The sequence below is a fragment of the Dromaius novaehollandiae genome, chromosome 3 (assembly GCF_036370855.1).
Source record: "Dromaius novaehollandiae isolate bDroNov1 chromosome 3, bDroNov1.hap1, whole genome shotgun sequence".
Classification (NCBI taxonomy): domain Eukaryota; kingdom Metazoa; phylum Chordata; class Aves; order Casuariiformes; family Dromaiidae; genus Dromaius; species Dromaius novaehollandiae.
The window spans coordinates 76324676-76348469 of NC_088100.1; the positions used below are offsets into that span (position 1 = coordinate 76324676).

Sequence of the window (23794 nt, forward strand, 5' to 3'; positions counted from 1 at the left end):
AAAGATTTCCTGAATCTGTGGAAACCCTAGAAAAAGAGCCCTGAGAGGTGTGAATTGTGCTAGTCTTCTCAAAGCAACATTACCATCCCTGCCCAGTGATGGTAATTTAATGTCCATAACTGAGAAATCTTCCATTACTTATGTAAAACGTTATACAAATATTGAATACATATAATTTACTCTGAGTGATCTTTTCATTGGCCAAAGGCAGGAGAAAGGAAGATATATTTGTACTAACACATTCATTAGCAGGAACTCAACAATAAGTGCCTGCTTGGCATTTATTACTTTGGCCAAGCAACATGCATTACAATTATAACTTTCCTATGCATAGTATTTCAGTAGAAGTATTCTAACACAGTGTGTGTTTTGTGTTGGCTAACATGGAACGTGGCTCAGTCCAACACAGATATAAAACCCAAACAACTAACAAAAGAATTTTGAAGGGAGCAACGGGCTTGAGTGGGTTTCACCCCACGTATTCCTTCCCAGCAACTGGGGACGCCCGGTGTCAAGATGGTGAGTATATTATATAGACTGGTAACAGGGATCATGCTTGTATTGTTGTGGAACTGTATATTGCAATTACTATATTTTGCTATGTATAACTTGCACTTGAATTGTGATTTCAATATATTACTGTATCATGCTTGAAATTAAAAATCCTGCATAACATCAAATAAGTAAATCTGATATTAAACATTACACCCTGCACACATGGAATATCTGAAAGATGTTCTGCTCAGAGAATATTGGACCCTGACACAGTTCTGAAGTAAAACTGTGCCAAAGAGGCAGGACTAGAGTCCATGCGCCAGGTGTAAAAGACAGTAACCAAAAAGGAAAGCAGTCTTGATTCCTCCGTAACCTGCTGGTAATATTACCCCAGCACTGGTCAGCAGTGGTAAGGGCTGGAAAAACATGAGCTGCTGTCTGTCTGTCTGTCTTTTCGACAGCCTCACTCCTACACACTGAGAGGGACTCCTTTCTTTTTCTGTCACTGAGCCAGGATAGAAATCATGAATTCCAGAAAAACATTTAATCTGTAATGAGCAGTGGTGGAAGACAGTTCACTGTGGAATGGGCTCTCACAGTGATATATAAAAAAGGGGCATTTTAAAGCCAATACTCTATCTAGAAGAACAGAACATCACCACAACGGGACTGTAACCAACCTCTGGAAAGGCAAATAAGTAATTATATAAAGGCATTTAAAGTCTTTGTCTTTTTTTTTTTTTAATTACTGTAAATCTCTGCTGAGTTTATATTCATTAAAAAGAAAACACCCTATTTAAATAGCTCTGTTTATTAAAATGGAGTTAGGAAGAAAGAATTCAAATAAAGAAAATGATAATAGTACAGATCTTTATATTCCTAGCAAATAAAAAAGTATTGAGTTCAAAATACTACATTTTCAACTATTAGGAAGACCACTTAAACTATCTATGACCTGTTATTTGTCACTCACTGCAAGGGACTTGGAAGATTTTAGAGCTTATTTCCTGCCAGAATTTTGAAGTGCTGCACAACCTACACTAAATGGCAAGCTAACTAAATGACAAGGTTTTCATGGTGTCAGAGAAACAAAATCCAACTAATTTTCCTGTGTTAGTTTTAAGATGAACAGCAAAAGATGAATATAATATCCATAATATGACAAACAATGAAAGAGCAGTTCCCTGGCTCTGCCACAGGATTAATAAACAGGCTGACACAGTTAATAAAATAATGTTAACTTAGGAGGCTCCTCTGGAGCACAGAAGTCGGGGACAGCGACGGAGCTGCATGCACCAGTGTTGGAAACAAAGTTTCAACAGAGCTGCAGTGAATTATATCAGATCTGAATATAACTCATCATTTCTGAAGGAGCTGAAAAAAATTTTGAGCTATAAAGAACACTTGGAGAAACTATAGGAAAGGTTATGCAAAACTCCAGTGGCTAACTATGGAATCTTAAAATCCATTTATTATGCTTTAATACAGATTTTTACCCTAGTTTCAGTTTGTACTATAATAAATAGATACTGAATCAAAAGTCTTCCATACCAGGAGTACACCACAAAGTCACTTACATTTAGAAAGTGTGATATAAGTGTATAACTTGGTATATAACCATTTGCAGAATCAGAGCTTAATTTGTAGAAATGCATTTTCTTTTTCATTATAAAGTTAAAGTTGTGAACAGATTTATACTGCTATGACTCCAATAAAGAAGTCTAAATGTGACTGCTATAATCACTTAAATCAATTATTTTTTTCTGCAAACAGAAATAAAACTCTAATATATATCATTGTAATCATGGCAACTGGTACAAATTGCAATATTGTATGCATATGAAATAAATATTTTTTAAAAATTCAAAGCAACAAAAGAAATAAAACAGAGTGAAACTAATGACTAAGATTTTCAAGCTGTTTAGAGAAAGTTGCTGGCAGGCTTGTAGGTGGTCTATATATGACTCCCACACTCCAGTCTTTCCAGACATGCTTTTATGCTTGATTAATTAGTGAATCTAGGGAAAGGTGATAGTTTTGCTGTGACTGATGTTTTCTTATAATTAAAGCAATCTGGTATATATATCTCCCATAAAGCATCAGGTCATGAAACGCTCATAAAACACCAACCTAGGAGTCATCTGAAAAATTATACATTTTATAATTATATGGATGCCTTTGCTAAAAATAAAAATAGAGGGCTCTTTAATTTCATAGAAATATAGTATCACAAATGCACACCGAGTATCATATATTAAAATAATGCTATGCAAATAGGCATGACAGTTAAATATGGTTTTAGAATAAGATTGTTTAAATGAGTAAGTAAAATTTTAAAACGTCAGTCAACACTTTATGAAAAGAGAAAGCTCAGTTTAATGAGGTTGATCATTTCTGGCTTAGGTAATGTACTCTACATGCTAATCCTTTTCTCTACCTAATCTTTGTGTGGGTTTTACACAGGTATTCACTTTCATCTCAGTAAAAGAATTACTGTAACAAATGCTGGCTTACATGATGCTTTGCTGCTTACGGCACAAGAGAGCTTCTTAAGAAACTTTTGCTGTGCTGCCATGTCCAGCACACTTTACTGAGAACTGGGAAGAAAAAAGTCTTCAAAAAGCCCTCTGGCCTTCCTGACAGTCTGTGGTATGGTGGCACACGGTCTTTTTTATGGTTTGCCAAAGTACTGTGTCAACTTTACTTTGACTAATTCTCTAAGAAATGAAAATTATTGGAATACGAGTAAAGAAATTGCCTTCTAGCAATCACTGGCACAGGCAAGTGGAATTGCAGAAGCAACAGAAGATTTGGGGTAATATACTAACTTCCTCCTTACAAGAGATTTTTTTAACTGTGCACAGAAGCCAGTGATTGACAGTAACGTTTTCAGTCTGACATAACTTGCTTACTGTAGACTGCTATGAACTGAAAAAAGCATAGCAGATACAAGCACTAGCTCTGAGCAACACTTCTGCCTAGCACTGAGACAAAGAGGCTTCTACACAGTATCAATAAATAAGCACAACAAAATTCCACAGCTATATTAAATGGGGCCAGTATATATTTCAAGCTTCTCCAGCTGTAATTATTATCTATTTCCCTGGAAGATGGATGAGAAAGTAAGAAGGCAGGAGGTCACAAGGGCCAGGCACATATACATATCTGCACCTAATCTTCATAAACGTGGGACCAAAGTAGAGTGTATGTATTTATAAAAACAGAAACTTACTGTTGCTCAGCACATTCACTAAAATAAGTGTGCCCTTATTGCAAACATTTCCCTTTTGGAAGCGTTGAGTACTGCCAACCCAAACTACTGCACCGGGCACACCCATTGCTCCTAAGGACTTGCTCCACTGAAATTTGAGAGAAAGAATAATAACAGATTCTCTTTAACTGGGAGGAAAACGTAACACAAACCTTAAGTGCAAATTATTGTCATAGACATAAGCATTATTAAAAAACTGGTGTAGACAAAAATGTATCATTTGACAATAAGAGATGATTTTCCCCTTTTCTCCTTTGTATTTTTATGCTGAAGTATTTTTTCAAATCTTCCAAAAGCTGTGATGTTCTGAACATTGATCTTAAACATTAAACATTGATATTATTATTGAAACTTGATATTAGCAAATGCTTCTACTACAAGTTTCCAGTGAGTTTCTGTTCATATCTAATGTAAAATATGCTAATAGAAATAAAAAAATCCAGCAGCTGCAATCTACTCATCTAATGGAAATTACCAGATTGTGTATATTTATTATGTTATTTACCCTGCATTTGACAAAAGAATGTAGGCCAACACCCACACCAGTCAATCAGATACAAAAAGTGTATTCAGAAATATGCCATACTTGAACTTTTCATAGTAGGGTTTTTACAGTGGGGTTATGAAGAATTCTTGGAAGAAAACAGACTTTTTCTTTTTTAAGTCTCCAAAATTAAGAACATTATTTAGCAAATACTGTGAGAACTTAAAAGTCTGGAAATTTATTGAAGTTTACTTAATATAAGGATATTAATACAAGGAACCTGCTTGCAAACCACTCACACATCACAGGTGTGAAAGTGAGGAGTCCCCAAAGGTGGCAGGCCTATGGAGGATGCTGAGCCTGGCAAGGACATGGGGTCTGGGCTGGCACTGCAGCGCGGAAGGTGCCAACCCCTCCGCCACCAACAGCACTGTCTTTCAGCAGCACTGACTGCTTAGATTCAATCCAAATACACTGCCATCTGTGTTTATATTCAGCCTGGACAGAAAGTCTTTAGAAACTGTACATGAAAAGTAACTTCTCCTCTATCCATCTATATGTGATTCAAGCCTATACTGATTAACAACATTTAAATTAGACTTTGGGATAAAGCAGCTAGCTGGATCTAAATTCTTTGGTCTCATGCAGCTTGTTACTATCTGGTGCTGATAGCCGAGGTCTAGAAAAAAGGAAAGTCTTTGCCAATGAACGGTCTTCCGGATGTGTTGGTAGAGAAAACAATCATGAAGGAAACAGTGCAGGTCTATTTATATTCAGAGCTTTTCCAATAGTTCCTTGAGAAAAACAAGAATATCCTCATTGTGCGGTAAAGAAACTGAGGCAGAAGGGTTAAAAATGAAAAGCTTCATTTCAGGAATACTAAATACTCACTTCTTGACAAAGTTAAAGAATAAGCTGATAAGAAACAAGTGTCCTGCTATATTCAATGCTCATACATTCCTATCTGAAATTTTTCACTGAAAACGCAATCAAAGTTCAGCTAAAACAACTTACACAAGACTGCAGAGAATCATTTTTAAAGCCCAGAAAAGAAATGAGATGGTTTTGGTTCATTAAACCATGCCCTTCCTCTTTTTTAGGTAAAAATTAACTATAAATTAGTTTCTCCTAAGCAGGGAAAGCAACTTGCCTCACAGATTCTGTGGGAGCCTTCAGCTTACAGTGCTACACATTGCTATAAATTACTGACTGAAATCCCTTCCGATGTGTTCATTTGGAATACCACAAAATGCATCTGTAAGCCTCCGAAATAAGTTACAGATGCTCAGGTAACTCGGGAATAGCACACAGAGCTTGAGGGGTTTTGTTGTTGGGGGGTGGGGGGTTGTTTCTTTTGTTCTTAAGTGTTTTGAATAAGATGTTTATAAGCATTACTATTGTTCATTGTTTCAATGAGAACATAGAAGCTGGGATTTTAAAGGCTCTCTTTGTGCTGTTATGTATAAACATATAGAAGCATTGGAGGCTACTTCAAGAACCTGAAAGTGAAATAAACCACTGATCACAGTTAAAGATATATTTACTTAAATGTGTCAAATATATGACAGAAAGCCCTCCAAAATCTATAGCATGGTAAGACTCAGTCTTCTGCAAAAAACTAAGCTTCTTGCATAACAAACTTTTCTGACAACCACTGTGATTTATGAGAGGAAGGGCTGTCATTCCCTAGTAGTACAACCAGTGAAATCCAGCAGGACTTGGACATAAAAACTCGAAAACCCCACACAACTGCCAGTTTTGCACGTTCAAGTGAAACAACCCTCCTGGTTCAGGATGTAAACCTAGCCTGCCGGTTCTCCTACCAATTATCTGTTCCAGCACAATACTCTTTCCTTGTCTTGGCAGCTGGGCCAGATAGATTAATATTCCCAACTGCATAGCCCTCCTTGTCTCACTCCATAACATTTGCAATTAATGACTGTGTTTAGGTCTTTGTGGCTTTAAATACTACTCAGTTTCATATAAGCATCTATAATTCCAACCATTAAGCATATACTTTAGTTGTATGTATTATGCATAGTACCAGGTTAGCCATCAGGGCTTAAAAGAAAATATAAAGCTAAGAATGTCTTTCCAGGATTGGAGCTCTAGTCTCAAATGTTTTCCCTGTGTAAGCTGCAACAATAGAGATAAGTGAATGAAAATTTCACAAACTTTTACATGAGTCTTCTCAGTTACATAGCGCAAGAAAAGATTTAGGTAGACATACATACATACATACATAAGCACATACATGCAAATAGATAGACAGAAGTACATATATATAGTTTCTATGTACTCCAAAAGCTTGAGGACACTTGCTTACCCTTGCCAAAGTCAGTGTCCCTTGTTTACATACACTGCAGCGGACCCTCAGTTTCCCAGGTTTCACAGCCCGGCAGAAACTTTTGCAAAAAACATAAAAACTGTTGTAACTAGCAGCACCTGTGAGGAAGAAAATAAAGAAAACACTCAATTTATACTGAAAATGAGTAACAAACTGTAACAAAGGGTTTCTATTTGACTCTGTAAGTGAAATGTAAAGAAAACAGATTGACTAATTTTAAGGCCTGAAGACAGCATTGTGATCACATTGCTTGGTTTACTTTACGCTTTACATGATCTCCTGTTTCTTGATCAATAGCTGCTGCTGCACTGTAACCCCTGGAAAACAAATCCTATCTTGAGTTAGAGCTTGCCACTGATGAGCACACACTGTAATCTTTGGCAAGTGATGCATGTGATTAATTACCCCAACACTTAATTAATTACACAATATTTTTGCCTTACTTCTAGTCTAAATTTGTCGAGCCTCAAGTTTTAGTGAGTCCAAATTGCATGACAGATTATTTGGATCAAGTTTAAAAGACTAGTTTGATTGATAATACAACAAGCAAACAAATATTTAATTTAGCAAATTTAGTTTTATACATGGAAGCCTGAAAACCATTTCTTTACTCTTGCTGGCAGCTGTATAACCTAGCAAAGTTAGCAATCTGCTGCCAAGATATTAGGCCAAGTACATTTTCAAGGAAAATGAAATGAAACACATTCTGTTCTGTGAAACTATGGAACAGAACATGATATACAGAGAATTGTGTAAGCCTGGAGCAATGCTAATTATTTGATTTCACGTGCAATCCTGGTTATTGCTTTAAGTAAGCCACTTTTTAGGGTGAATATTGTTATTCCTCAGGGAATAATGGAAGATTCATAGCATGCTGGTTTTAATTGAGACTAGTCATCTCTAGTTCAGAGACTCAAGCTTATTATCAGCAATTGAGCTGAGCTCAAAATAAAGATTTCCTCAGATTTTCCCAATATCAAGAGGAATGGTTGTGGAGCTTTTCCCTATTAACAAGGGTGAACTTATAGGATCCACAGGAATCCCTCAGAGATCAAAAGTTTCCCATGGTTTTCTTCCCCATCTTCCTACTCTTCCCTACATTTTTCAGCAATATAATGTTCAAGTAAATTTGAATTTGATTGTATTACCACGGTAAATATCATCTTAAATAATATTTTTTAAAAAGACTGAATTATTTTATTTTTACATGTTCTTCAGAATGATAAGGGCAAGACTGTTCTGCTAATGAAAATCCCTACTAATCCCTACCAATTCCATATTACACCTATTCATAGGTGTCCTAACAGGACAACAGGTGCAATTAGTTTCCAAAACTCAACTTCACAGAACTCTGTTGTCAAAAAAATACAATGCAATCTAAGAAAAAGGATATAGATGTCTTCAAAGAACATTTACACTGCTGAAAGAACAAATTTTATAACACATACTAAAAAGCATGCCAAACTTTTTCCAAGCCTACAGAAACATAAACCATGTGTCTAGAGGATGTCAGTGATGTCTCCATTATTAATTCTACTCAACTCATCTATCAAGTCATTATGCTATCATTATGTTTTCCTGGGAAATATTAATTACCACAACAGAACGTAAAGTATAACAGAATTATAACTAAACTTAGATTTTGTGGAAAATAAACACACATCCATCCATTCACACACATACACACTGCAATACATTAGATGAAATCATGCTCTTTTCCTATGAATAAGTGCAACTGAGAGCACACTTCTCAAATCAGTCTATAACATAGACCTGAGATGAAGATGGTTCAAATAAAGAAAAAAAAGCATATGCTGAACTATTCAACATACGGTACAAAGTTGAGCAGTGAATCCAAACCAAGTATGACAATTTTGAACATCGGGATCCCTATTCACTCATATCTTGCTTGAGACTCATCACACTAGGACCAAGAAGGGCACTTCTGGACTAGACTCAGTTTGAACTAAAATCCACAACCAAAATCTAAATTCTGGTATTGAAAATGAGAAAGAGTGCACTGGCAAAGGATTGCCCCTTCCTTTTGGCAGGTCCATGAGGCAGGATCAGCATAAAACTGAAAAAAAACCCCCACTAAAAGACAGTAAATTTAAAGAACATTAAATTTAGCACAATTTAAAGGAAATATTTCATGACTTAAATAAGCAAGAATGCTATTGCTAAAAGAGACCACCAGTATAAACAGGATCATTAGAGCCACTCACTCCTGACTGATTTTCAGCTATACAAAGACCAGCTGTAGCAGGAGGTGAGACCAGGGCTCTTCACCTATTTTTGTATCCCCACTCCCCTCCCTTTGCTCTGGTTTCTGCATGGACTTTGAGACCTAATTAGACTGCTGCTTCTATTTGTGCACAGGAGCACTCATCCTGAGCAGATCTGTGAGCCACTACTCACTCTCCTCATTCAGTCCTACTCTTTGGATGGATTCCTGCTACCACTAATGAAATCCTTTCAGTCAAGCAGAACCATGTTATTAAGTACATGAGCCCTTATGGAATAAAATATTCTTGTTAATTGGGCTGATGCTTTTCCTGATCTAATCCTCCTGATGTCTTGTGTCCCTGTCTCCTATTTCATACCAACTTTATTTCAAGTAGTAAACTACTTAGGGCAGGAATCATGCTTTCTGCCTGCTTTGTGTTCTAAGCTCATTCCATCTGGACCCAAAGATAAAATTATATTATTGATAATACTCTGCAAAATATTCATAGGATAGTATGGCATAAATCAGCATGACTGAATACTGCAGAAAAAAATAGCAGTCATAGGAGAGGCACAGAATGAGGCATAGTGCTCATTTACTGTAGAGGATAAATCTTGTGTGTTAGCTTGATATTTACTCCTTGCAAAAAAAAACTACGTTAGCCCAATTTTTTTTTCTTAGCACTTTCATTTTTCTCCCCCTCCTTTTTCATGAATACAAAAGGTACCCCCTAAACACATCCCCAACACACAAATTCAAAACACAACAAGAAATAAATTTATAATATATTTAGTTGGAGCAGTTAAGCAACACAGATTGATGCAGAGACCCAGAATAACTTTGGAAATGTCTCCTCCAGCAAGGCTTCTGGAGAGGCAGAGAGCTACAGGAAGAGTGCTCTGATTTTAAGTGAAAAGGAATAAATGGAGATTTTCAGCAGTCCGTCCACCTTTTTATGCAGGTGGCTTGATACCAGTGTCACAAAGTGCAGTTACACTATTAGGTGCTTGTCCTAAGCAGCATCACCAGGAATAGGGGAGACCGACGACAGAACTAAATGGGCAAATGCTGAACACTGGCATACTGTACCACCCTGAAGCCCAGCATTACACTCTTCACTGACTTGCTAATGTCATTGAGAATCTTAGCATGACCCTTGACTGCGCCTGTATCCCCTTGACTCCCTTTTCAGAGGGGAACTGAGAGAAACAAGGACAAAGAGGCTTGCTTTATGCACCAGCTCTGACGTAGCAATATTAATAAGAATTATAATTATGGCACCATGCCAGTAATCACTAAAATTGCTGCAGCATCAACCTTACAACCTCAACTTTCCTCATTCAGTCATGGTCTATAGGTTTTCATAAAACTTTCCATTAATATTTTATAACACTGGTACTCAGCAAGAATGTGCAGACACAGCAAATTACAAGTAAAAAAATGGACGTCCTTTTTAAGTGCTGGTTCTGATACTGAAGGTGAGCATTAACACCATAAATAAATTAAATCATAACTACCAGTCTGTTTTGTAGGTATGTACATTGGGTGGATGGCAGAAGATTGAGGGAAAGAATCAAAGTGTGCTGTATCTGCAGTTATTGTTTTTTGCAGTCTCAATTTTCAGGTCCATATTCTACATATTTATGTGCCTGGCAAGGGTACCACCCTTTTCCAGCTTTCCCACACCTGCTGGTATGCCAACACGTCTTTTGAAAAGCCAGTTATCCAAGTCTCTACCATTACATGATCCTTATCCCTAAAGATGGTGCAACAAGGATCAGTCATTGTGTTGAGAAGTATTTTAATTTAATCTACCATAAACTGAGATGAGCACCACCAGGAAGATGACCTTACAAACCTGAGTTCTTATAGGTGCAAAAGCATTTTTCAGGACATGAACACAAGCTGGCTTTTCAAGAACTCATCTCCAATACATCAGGCTTCAGATAATTAGACTTAAAAATGCAGAAAAAAGATGCCTTTCAGTCTATTCAATTAGTAGCCAAATGAGTCATTTCCATTTGCATTGGTAAATTCTTCTCATAATTTGTTTCAACATAGCAAAAATCATTTTATGCTCAACTGCTTGGCAACACTGGTCTACCTTTCTTGCCCTTTGCACATGTGAGCACACATATGGGACTGAATCTTTCAGGAAAAGTAAGCAACCATCTCCTTTCTGGAGTCCCAGGAAATGTACAACCTCCTTCCTGCGGTGGTCTGTTCTAGCACTTCAGTATCTACCATCAGAAAGGTATTTCTGTTTAGCTTTAATTTTCTGCGCTGAAATTAAACTATTACTTTCTCTACTTCCCACCATAGATATGGAAAAATTTGTTTTCTTCCTCTTTGCAGCAGTATTTTATATTGGTTTTGTCTTCCTTGGGGGTAGTCAACCCCAGTATGGTAATTCTTTTCTTATAGCTAGTACTCTCTAGAGTTCAAAACATTTTTCTGGAACTTCTCTTTAAGCAGTGCTAAGTGCAGCTCCCAAACTTAACCTAAATTCCAGCTGAAGTCTTTCTACTGCTGAGCACAGAAGTTTTTAAGGCATCTTACAGGTCATACTTCTGTTTACATATTTCTGTATAATATTTCCCTTAACTTGATGGGTATAACATTTTTGATTCCTATTCAGTCTGATCTACAAAGAACCTCCAAAGCCTTGTCTGCTTAATCTGTTGTAACCCATTCTGTATTTGTGTGTCTGACTACTGCCAGACAAGTGCAATTCTTTGGGCTGGCTCCCACTGAGCAGCATGATGTTTTTTTCCATACCACACTTCCATTTTGTCAGGATCAATTTGAATTCTAAGGCTGCCCTCCAGTTTATTGGCAATCCCTCCTAGCTTGGTGATGCCTGCAGATTTAGTAAGTGTCTATTCCATCATCTCGTTTGTTAATGAGAATATTGATTAATATCAGATGTATGGAAGACCCATTCAAGATATCCCTCCATTTTGATGATGAACTACTAATAACAACTCTCCATCTACAAATTAGTAGACAAGTTCATCACAATCGAACTGTATTTTTATCTATATAAGGGCTCTCAGTTTGCTAAAGACAGTATCATGCTAAACCGTCAAAAATCTTACAAATGTGAAAATGTGAAATCTGTTCCTTTGTCTTTCCACAATTCAACATGATCTGTTTTTTTTGATGAATTCAGGGTGGTTGTTACTGTTGTCCTTGATTTCTTCCAGATGCTTGCAGATAGTTAGATTATTTGTTCTAATATTTTCAGGAACTAAAATTAAGCTTTTCCTAGGCTTTTCAATTGCTTTTTAAAAACACCACCAGATTTCCTCATTCCCTCACACCCATTCTTCCTATATAGCATTTATTTTTATGAGTTCTAGAAGTTAGTTTAACAGTTCTGAAATTTCAGTCATTAGGGAAGATATTTACTTAGAAAGGATGCAATTATATTGAGGGGTCATAAAGTAGCAAGTTTAAAATTGGCATCAAGCAGGAAAAATAAGTCTGAGTTGTTTGAGTTTTTTCTTTCTAACTGTAAGCTATATCTAGAAGTGACAGCCCTAACAACAAATGCAGTAAACCATAAAGCAAGAAACTAAGTGATCATGAACAGCAATTGAAGGTTCCAAGAGCTTCCAGAAGTTAAAGCAGAAGTATATATCCACTAACCTACTAAGATAGCTTTGGTAATGGGACAAATTATATCCGTGGATCATGCTATAAGTGTTGGAAAAGAAGTTATTTCCATTTTTATTATGTTTCCATACTAACCATCAAACAACAAGACAGAAAAGATAAGGTATCAGAGCACAATAACCTAAATTCATCACATTTCATTTCTAATATCCAGCAATAATTCCACCAAAAACCTAAGCTGAAGCCCTGTGTAAACTGAATGGCTCAAAGTATTTCATCAGAGGTGGGGCTAATGATCAAGTTTAACACCCCTCAGTGCTGGAGGACAGCATGTCTGTCATCTAGCAATGAGTGATAGGTCAAGATAACAATAATAATAACTATAATTTTTCTCAAGTATAGATTGTGCTGAATGCATTCATGTAAGTTGTTTAATATCTCCTTAAATACAAGAGAAATAATTTACAACTAGAATCATAATGAACGCTATGTAATCAACATGGTGTCAGAGTGCTGATTGCTACTTTTTCTACCAACATTATCATTCAAGTGAAGCTTACAATTGCTGGAGAAGCTTAATGACATCCTACTTGGAGTTATCAGAATTGTGTCTGAGGGCAGTACTACAGTAGGGGGATTACAAAAAGATCAAGAGAAAAATTTTGGAGCATGAGGAAATAGCAGGAGGCACAGAAGTCTCTGAAGCATTGTAACCCTCCTCTCTGTAAGCTCCTCTGAGAGAATCTCCCCGCACCATCCCCGACCAGGGTTTAGCTATCTGTGTTCAAAAATTTACTTGAGGCCTAGTTCTGACACAGCCCACCAGCATAACCTTAGCTCAGGCTTTATAAGAAAATTATTAAGATATAAGAAAGAGCTGTGAAAAAGTCTATAGAATGATAAGAAAAGTAAAATGGCAGAAAGAGAAATGATTGCTGAGATGGGGTCATTAGCTCGAGGATTCAAGGGGAAAAATACCAACATGGAAAGCTATAATATCCCACAGGAAAAAAATAGCAGGTTAACGGTCAACAGTTGGCCAGGTTTTAATCAGGTCATTGTTATCATCAATGTGTCAATGTCAACAAATGGCAGCTTTGCAACACCAAGGATTTAATCTAGGGAGCAGTGGAAGCCAATCCTTCCCCTCCTGACTGATGCCTGCCTGGCCAGCAAAGACTCTTGTGCTGTCTTATCAGTAGTGGTGAGAATACTAATGCTTAGCCTATCTTGATAAATCTTAAATATCTTTTGTGCATTTCAGCCAACAAATAACTGCTTTTACTTCTACTATCTACACATACCCTTCTTGCAGGTTCTCTTTGAACATGGATAAAAATGGCCCAAACACTATGCCCCAAAAGGGTAACACGATATCAGCATGTTCTAACAAGTAGGCTTGTGATTAATGACTGACATTACTCCAACTCCCTTGCAGAAACCAAAGCCCACCTAAATAAATGAAGGGCTCTTCACTAACTTCAGTAATTATTTGATCTGACTCTGTGTTGACAGATAACAGTTTAATGATCCAAGAAACAGAGATGATAGGTTTTACGCATTTACATTGGTCACCATTAAAATTCTTCTTTTCTCTCTATCGTATTTTCTGTGTTAAATATTTGTTGATCTAGATCTTGGATGTGGAAAAGAAATGAAGGATGAAATAAGCCATACTGCAGATTGTATAAGATCAGACCAACTACTTCTTCCCATTTAGTTTTAGGGAAGTATACAGTAAGTTATCCAGACCTGAGTATCAGAAGTCTGAGATGAAATTTCCCTAGTTTAAATCAGGAGCTGGTCTCAGAAATAGATGAATCCTTTGTTCTACTTTCAAGAGCAGTTTATTCATCATTTTATATCTCCAAAATCTCCAGTAACTTTTAAACAATGCATATTTAACAGGGGCCAAGCCTTGGCAATGAAAACGAGCATGAAACCCAACCTGTATCTCTGCTTTCAAGTAGCTAACAGCTCGACTGCTTAGCTATTGAATGAGTGAAGATCCCATTTTCAGTATTTCATTTCCCTTGTTAGATTGTTATCCAATCAAAAATCCATTTCAGTATCAGCCAGTACAGGTAAGGCAGATTCTACTATTGCCCATAAACAGCATGTGCTAGTGAACAAACACATATCCTCTACCAGGTCTTTCACCCAGCTGGAACACTATAAGCTTCTTTCCATAGCCTTTAACTAAATGTCACCACTCAGGGAGAACTGTGCCTCCCCCAAAACTCACACCAAACGATAAAATAGCAGTTGGTGGCCAAGACATCAATGGATAAGTTGATCTGTCCTTTAATGGTTCATTCTCAACAAGTTTCCAACGACACAAAACTGGGAGACTAGTCAATATGCTCAAGGGCAGGGTTGCTATTCAGAGGGACCAAGACAGGCTAGAAGAATGGGCCAACTGAAACCTTATGAAATTCAACAACAACAAATGAAAAGTCCTGAATCTGGGAAGGAATAACCCCTTGCAACAGTTTAGGCTGCAGACTGGCTGGCTGGTGAGCAGCTCTGCTGCAAAGGACCTGGTGGTCTGTGCAGACACCAAGCTGAGCATGAGCCCATAAGCAGTGTGCCCTGGCAGCAGAAAAGGCCAATGGCATCCTAGGTGGTATGAGCAGGAACAGAACCTGTAGATCAAGGGAAGTGATTATTCCTTCTACTCAGTACTCATTAGATCATATCTAAAATACCGTGTCCAGTTTTGGCCCCTCCAGGACAAGAAAAGCATTGACAACTGGAGAAAGTTCAGCCAAGAACCACCAAGATGGTTGCGGCTGGAGCAAACTCCCTGTGAGGAAAGGCTGAGGGAGCCGGACTTGCTCATCCTGAGGAAGGAATGGCTTTGGACAGGCTGAACAGCAGCCCCCAGCCCAGACAGAGCCAGGCTCTTCACAGTGGTGCACTGTGGGAGGATGAGAGACAATGGACAAAAATTAAAACAAAAGAGGTGTAGAGATAAGGAGAAACTTTTTCACCTTGAGAACAGTCTGGCAAGTGAACAGGTTGCCCAGAGAGGTTGTGCAGTCTCCATCCTTGGAAGTTTTCAACACCACTGCAGATGACGCTCTGAGCAGCCTGGTCTGATCTAATTCATAGCTGACCATGCTTTGAGCAGGAAGTTGGATGAGATCCCCTCCATAGGTCTCTTCCAATCTGAAGTATTCTTCTATTCTGTGATTCTATTATCTTACAGGTTTTACTTATAGGTGCATGAAGCTTATCTTGATATGCTGGCTTCATTTACTACCTATTCGAACTCCAACAACTATTACTTGACTTCCTGAAGAGTTGTGGGAAGTAGACTTTCAAATATATCCCTAGACCAAATGCACAAGTCTTGCCCTTGAATCCTTCCCTATATTTCATTAGCAGTCTCCTTATCAACCAGCCTTTTGGTAAAAATCAGATTCAAAATCATTTTCTCATCATATAATAAGGGATAATAATAATAAATATATAATATAATATATAATAAAAGGGAGAATAAAATAGTTAGAACTGTACAAATATAACAGTTATATCCACATTAAGCAATATTTCTGGAAAACAGGAAAGACAGAGAACAATGGCAAGCCGTCCATTTACCCCTTTCCCTTTTCTACTTCCCTGGCTGTTCATTACAGGCTTTTTATTTCTAAACTGAGAGACATACTTTGTAATTTTACCAGATGGAACTTTGTAGCTCCTGTAACTTGCCAGTGAGATTTTTTTATCCAGAATGACTAATATGTATGAATATATATTTATATATACATATGTGAATAATACATATATATGTATATGAAAGTACAAAGTACACTCTTTGGTGGTGTATAATGTTAAATAGTTTAGTAAGAAATGAGAAAACAGCCCCTATTTTGCAGTTTAATCTTTCAAGTATCAGCAAAACCATTTACAAAAGGCTACAGTCTTTTAGTAAACATCTGGTGGTTTTCTCTGTAAGTTCATTTATTTATGAAGTTTTTACCAGCCAAGAAAATTAATGAAGATATGAATGCAAAAGGCTACTCATTCATGATCTATGTTTGGAATTCTCTTCTCATCCCAATGAAAGACCTTCTCTTTCCTAAACCCTCTTCAAAGCTAAATTCCTCACAAATATCCCACTACAAAAAGTATTAAAACTACCATCTTCCTTTACTATTTTTATACAAAAAAAGAAGGAAAAAGATGTTATGAAGTAGATTTCTCTGTGTATCCAAGTCTTCCATTTAGATTTTTAAGTTCCTTAGGACCTGAACTACCTCATTTTTCTTGCCTTGTTAATGATGAACTTGTTGTGGAAGCTCTATATAGGTTAGTGATAGCACAGGCCAATTATTTCAATATGCATGACTAGTTAATCAAAAAAACATTAGTCATAATGACTACAGACCTGATTCTGAAATCTCTAATCAGTCAAAACACCCATTATCATCCATGTGACTGTTTAAGTGAATAAAATCTGAATAGAGATATTAGGAGCTACCTACTGTTTTCATTTGAATCATTATCACTATAATAATAATGAGTACTGATTCTTTCCTTTAATTCGGCTATTTAATAGAAGACACAGCTATGGGAAAGTCTTTCAACAGATTGAAAAAGCTAACATTGTTTCAGATTCCATTATATTTACAATTACACTACTTCTGATTTGTAAAAAGTTCACCAAATGTCAGAGACCCCTCAGACCATTTTCTTAATTTGCACATATGTAATGAAAAATACATGGATAGAATTGAAAACCTATTACTCCATCTGTCCTCACTTTAAGAACTTTGCCTGGTTTAACACAATAGGAGAAAAAATATCTGCAGTATAAGCCCGGTAGTCTCAAATAAGTGAGAGTGTCCACATAAAGCTAAGTAAGAAGTTTAAAAGTGAGTTTGCACTTCTGTATTTAAAAAAGATGAGATAATTATAAGATTCTATTCTCTCTCCAAAAGTAAAACTAGTATGCTCTACCTTTAACTTTCTATTATTTAACTCTTCATCTCTGCCTGCAAAGATTTCACAGGCAAATAGCATGTAGCCTTTCCCTCGCCATATTGCTGATACAAACATTTATAAAACTTTCTCTCTAACGATGATTACAATTATTCTTTATGATGCCTGTCTAATTTAGACTGTGAGAATGGCAGTTATTTGACAGTTAGATTCATCTAAGCTGGTCACGTTATATTCTATTGAGAAAAATGGGAGCTTTTATGGCCTGATTGAATTTAACCTAAAGTAGATACAAAAGATATAATATAAATATGTCAGATAAATTGAGCCCTAAAATGGCCTGTTTCTCTCTGTTGTGGGGATTTAGGACTACTAGGTGCAGATATTCACATTGCAGACTTCTAAGACTAGGTGAGATGAATCCCACTTGGTGACACACCAGAATTCATTTTTTGCCTGCAGATGTGTTAAACACCTCTGTATTTTGCTGTATAGATAAGAATATAAAACAGACTAAACCTTAAAAAAAGAATTTCTTCTGTTTAGACTCAGGCATGACTTCCAGAATGCCTATGTATCTCACAGAATTAAGGTAAATGGAAGACACTACTTTATGTTTAGAAGAAAAAAGAAAAATACCTGTCACTGCAACAAGGACTATGAATGAAAATAAGAAGAGAGAATATTAAGAAGAGCTGGAATTTGGCTGAAAAGGATGTAATAATGCCTGTGTAACAGGTAGACTATCAGAAGACTTCATAAAGGCACTGGGGGGACATATATCCTTCCAGCTCCTTCCCTCCTAGGAAAAAATTGTGTGTGCAAAAAGAGACTTCCATTGATCAAAAAATGCAAAAAAAATTATTTGCTCTGAAAAATTTCTAGCATCTGGAATGCAGTAGAGAACGAATTTATTAAGCTTTCTCTCTAAGTCTTTTTCCTAAAACAGTCTTCTGCTTCCCATCTCATGAGCTTCACCATCATTTCCCTTTCTTTCTTTCATCCATTTTTGCCCTCCATTTTCTTGTTAGCTAGCTTTCCCCCACATACTCCTTCCTCTCCTTTCTAAACATTCTATCTCATTCCCTTTCCTGATCTCTACACAAACTTTGTCTTTCTCTTAATTCTCAAATACATCCTTTTCTCCTTCAGTTTGCTGTCCGTTTTTCAGAAAAAGGAGCAGCTTCCACACTAAAGCTAACATGGTTCATAATAGTAATACAGTGTGAAGGTAGCAAAAGCATGAAAAGACTATAAAGTTGATTCTGCCAGACAGCAAAATACGAAAAATGACATCCAAAATCTAGTTTCACGAAATCTCATCTCAAACTTTCACTCCTGAAAGCTTGGCAAACGATACACGGGAGAAACAGTAACAGCTGATACATCAAGAAAGTGTTTGAGACTAAGGGTACCAAAAGAATTCCCTGAATATGTCCTCCTTCTCAATGAGTATGTTTTCAAATTAATAAAGGGACTTCTGAGTTTAAGCCTAAGCAAATAAGGGAAGCAGAAGCTGGTCCAGAAAACCAAGCATGGGTGGTAGCACAGTTCCTAGAGTGCAGGCATTAGTGGGAAGCAGCAGACCCAGCTAAGGATAATTTTAGCAAATAATTTAGGAAATGTTTATGATTTAAAAGCCAGTTGTACTGAACCAGCACAGGTTTCCTCCTTTTTGTCCAAGTGGAGTTTGAGAATGTTTGGACTTGTTTGAGATTTCGGTATGGATAGCAGCATGCTTAGAGCAATAGCTCTGACAGGACAGCTTTACACCCAGAAATGCTGAACGTGCCAAGCGTCAGGGCACCGATCGTGAAGGCAGGGGAGCCCGGAGTGATGGTGGCAGTGAGGAAGGCAGAGGCTGTGGCCCTGCTGACAGGGATGCAGAACCCCGGTACCTGAGCAAGGTGAGCAGGGCAGTGCAGGTCACCCGTAGTCCAGAGGTCACCAGGCAAGTTCATAAAGATGAGCCTGAAGTCCTTGGCTAAAGCCCTGAGAGGCTGCTGAAGAGGCTGCGGGACCTGCTGGTGTGCTCAGGGACCTGATACCAAGTATATGACACCCTGGAAAGCACCTGTGTCATGTGCAACAAGAAACGAAATACTGACAGATCATGGGAAAAATTTCTCAACATGTAAAATGTCATGATCTCATTAGCTTCTTAACTGACAATCTGCTACAGAACTTAGAAAAAGAATAAAAAGAAGCTCTACTTAAATTTATAGAACAGATGTCTGCATGTGCAAATCTGCTTATTTATATGTTCAAATATATGACAGTACACAAAGGTACATCTGCATATGAGATCATGTACAATTTAGGCAAGCACTTTTTTGAAAATACAGAATATAATGTTAGAATTCTGCTTTCTTGATTAATTTGAAATCTTATTCCTAGCATTACTGTGCAAACACAGTATCTAATTAGACATGTTTAATTTGATTGAAAGTTCAAATAATAGCATATTCTCAGTTAAATTAATGACTACTTCTGTAGGGTTTCTTCTCTGTACTAGCTCCTTGCTTACTTCCAGTGTCCAAAAAATCATTCTACTCAATGAATACATTGTCCAGCTATAAGTAAGCTAGCATATCAATAGTATTTACCAGTAACTATCAAAGCCTAGTAACAATAATCAGATTTTTTTCTTCATATATTGCAGCAAAAAAGTTCTAGTGATGCTATTAAGGTACTAGAGTCTGTTACCATATTATACAACATTCTGGAAGTGTTTACTTTTCAGGGCATCCAAAGAATGAATAATGACACAGCAAAGCTTACGGAAGATAATTAAGTAATTCATGGTACTAAAACATTAAAAAAGCTTCCTGAGCAAAGGCTTTTATAGAAATTAAGCTGTTATTGAATGAAAAGGAAAACTCCCATTTAGCCAAATAACTGGTTAAAACACAGGAAACAAAGATCAGGAGTAAATGGTCAGTTTTCTCATTACATTCCAACAGGGAAATTGTGCTGGGACTTCAGTGTTTACCATCAGAAAAAGAGGAATGAACAGTGAAATGATAAAGTTTGCTGGTGATAGGATCTTATTCAGGGTAGTAAAAATGAAGGCCAACAGCAAAAAAAAATTGCAGAATGCATGATGCTAAGTAACTAGAAATAAATGGAAATAAATGAAATTCAGTGTAGATAAATGTAAGGTAATGTACATGGGAAAAATAATTTTACACATACAATGATGGGCTTGACTAGCTATTACCACACAGGAACAAGATCTTGGGGTTATAATAGATAGTTCTATGAAAATGTCATCTTAATGCTCAGTAGCAATCAAAAAAGTAAATTGAATGCTAGGAATTATTAAAAGAGGAACAGAGAATAAAACAGAAAACAGTGGTTTACAAATGTCACTGAGAAAAATCCATGGTTTGCTCAATTTTCAACAGCATCGGCAGTTCTACCCTTTCCATCTCAAAAAAGGATATGGTAGAACCGAAAACATATAAGAAAGGACAGCATGGATGATAAAAAGCTTCTATACCACAATCACTTAAATAGACTATGACTTTTTGGCCCCAGAAGAGACAACTGAAGATATTATAGATATTACAGAGGTCTACAAAATCATGAGAGGCAGAGAGAAGGTGACAGGCTGAGAGAGTATCCTGGAGAAATACCATTACCATTACCATTGATTTATACTTATACTGGCAAAAGCTATGGGCTACCAGTAGGACACTATACTAAATTGATCTGTGTTGGTGTAGCCACTGTCACGTTTCATGTGAGAAGAGAAGGAAGTCATCTATTATTACATTTCAGTGTGCTGCTGTGTCCCTTCAGAAAGATGGTAGGTTGGTGCTGCACTTACATATCTGCTGGTCCAACCTTTTCTGACCTCAAGCTCCATGCAACTCCAAGCTGCTGCAGGAACATCACAGGACAGCCCTGCTCACAATGGTGGTACCTTCTGTGCAACCCAGACCATGCCCTGCTGGCGACATTCAGTGTCCCTGCCCACAAATAAATCCAGATCTGTTGGTGTTTACCAAATAGCTTTCAAATTATTAAGTTTTTTAATGCATAGATATTTATGCACTTGTTTTTATGCACAAGGACCCACAAATATTGAAGATCTTTGCCTCTATTGTGGCAGATCCTTTAGCAAATAAATGAAAACAGACCTTTGTACCATTCTTCTAAGGTGCTAGAATATAAAGCTTTATGTTTTTTCTTTGAATTCCCTTGTCTGTTTTTGAGTTTCAAGCTGTCATCTTAAAATTTATAAACTGGGTTCTGCACTGCACCATCATTTTCTGAAGAACATTTCAGCCACAGTAATATTTTTTTAAATATTAAGTGTCTTCACATTGATTGCAAAATGATCATAACTTATATAGCAATGTTGTTTAAGAAGTGCTCTTCATTTTCTGTGCCTCTGCTAATGCTTTCAGCCTTTTATTTTTTTCAGATATCATGGGCATTCAAAACAGAGTTAGATCTTTCCAGCTATTTTTAATTTTCTTGCTTGTTTTACTTCTATAAGCAAATATTATTCTGAATGGTTTTTATGCTTTTCAAAAAGAGGCATTGTCATTGGTATAAAGGATATATTGTCTTGATATAAAGGAACACACACCAAAAAACCTACCAGTAACAGCCAATTTTGATGGCTTAGAATACAGAACATGAGTTATTTTGCTTAGTATTCCACATGCACTTTGTCAGGTTCAAAACTATTCCTGAAAAATGTAATATGCTTTAGCATAAGCTTGGAGAGAAGGGAACTAACGTTCTGCTTAAGCTTCATGCATTTATATTGTTTGAAGAAAAAGAATTGGAGATTCCACTGTCTTATGTCCACTCTCAGAGGAAATGGCAAAAATTCTGAAATAGCTGCTACCTCTAGGAAGGCATGAGAAATCCATGTTTAGGCTCCAACTGCACAAGAGTCTCCACACAGGTAGAAAACGTTAACGGTGCTCTACTTAGGAGCCAATATGTACAGCCTGTTTATAGCTCAGGTCCATGACAGTTAAATAACACTATTCCCTAGTTATGGTAAAATTTTATTTGTTGTAGATTCTTGCGTACATTTGCAATAAATACATCCAACAGAACATTTAATTATGAGTTGCTTTTTGCAATTTTTTATTAAGGAAAAGAGGCTACATCATCTTAGCATACCAGTAACCTAACATTCAGCAAGTTCTTTATATATTTCATGACTAATGCCTTTCAAGTCCAGAATGGAAAGAAAATGATAAGCTGACCTTGCACATATGTATGTTCTCCCAGCAGCAAAAGGAAAGATGAGGAACCATGATGAAAATCTAGCAAAGTGAATACTGCAGACTGGCATCCAAGGTTGGTCACTGAGAGATTCAGCTCCTCACCACTGAATGAGAGATGAGAGGTATAGAGAGGATAGTCCATGAAAGGTCATGAAAATCAAGACAAGTGGTTGTATTTGAAGAACAAAAGCTAGTAATACCATGTAATACCATGTAATACTAGTAATACCTTGATCAGGTGATCAAGGTAGAACAGAACTTCTTTGAATAATTCTGAAATATAAATATAAATATATGAAAAAATCTTTCATTCTAGCAAAAAGAGTGTTGCAATAGTAGAGATCTGAAATGCTGATATCCGGGGTCAGGGTTTTACTTGCACAGACTGATAGGAAAGATTGCATTTTTAAATGATCTACAATGCAGTTTGGTGAAGAGCTCTCCACACCAGCAAATCCACACAAGATAATTGCATAAATACAGGGATTTATCAGTTGTTCAGGTTCAGAAACTGTTACACACAGAAAATCGAGCCTAGAGCAACACCTTAGAGCTCTTATTAGCAAAGCTTGTTAGTCTAAATATAATGGTATTCTAATATCAATATGCAGTTTTCAGACTGAGCTAGTAGATCTGTACAGCCCTACTTGTGCCATACTGATTTGTCAGGGTTAGTACTACATTGGGCATCTTTGCACTGCAATTAGTGTGCAACATTGTAAAGGGAGAAAGTAAAGAGATGAAATTGGAGTGATGGATCAGTGCATCGGAGATGGGCAGAAAATCAAAAACAGAGAGAAAGCCAGAAAGAAGAAGAGTAACATGGGGATAACCCTATCTAAACACACATAGAAAAGAAGTCTGTCCCCACACAGGCAGTAGTAGAAGAACAGAGATAAATGAGACTAGCCAGTATCAGAAGCCCAGAATATGAGGGAATATAGTCAGTGGATAGTCTACAGAAATAATCTCAAGAAGATCTGTGAGGAGGAAGGCAGCAAAAGAGTGAGCATGAAGCTAGGAGTGGTTGAACATTACCAGGGGAAGGTGGATGGCAGAGATTCCTGCCTCTGTGGCAATGGCGGGAGTGACGGGGAGATGAAGATACTGATTAACATCCCTAGACTGGTGAAAAAAGAAGCAAGTACAG

The 23794-nt window shown here is 37.0% G+C and overlaps 1 protein-coding gene across 2 annotated transcripts in view; it reads right to left on the minus strand.

Moving 5' to 3' along the window:
• Positions 1-23794, minus strand: part of PRKN (parkin RBR E3 ubiquitin protein ligase) — an 812113-nt gene that overhangs the window by 491305 nt on the left and 297014 nt on the right. For both annotated transcript variants that reach the window (XM_064509220.1, XM_064509219.1), the window contains exon 4: positions 6577-6695. In XM_064509220.1, coding sequence (XP_064365290.1) covers positions 6577-6695 — 119 coding nt within the window. The remainder of the gene's footprint in view (positions 1-6576; positions 6696-23794) is intronic.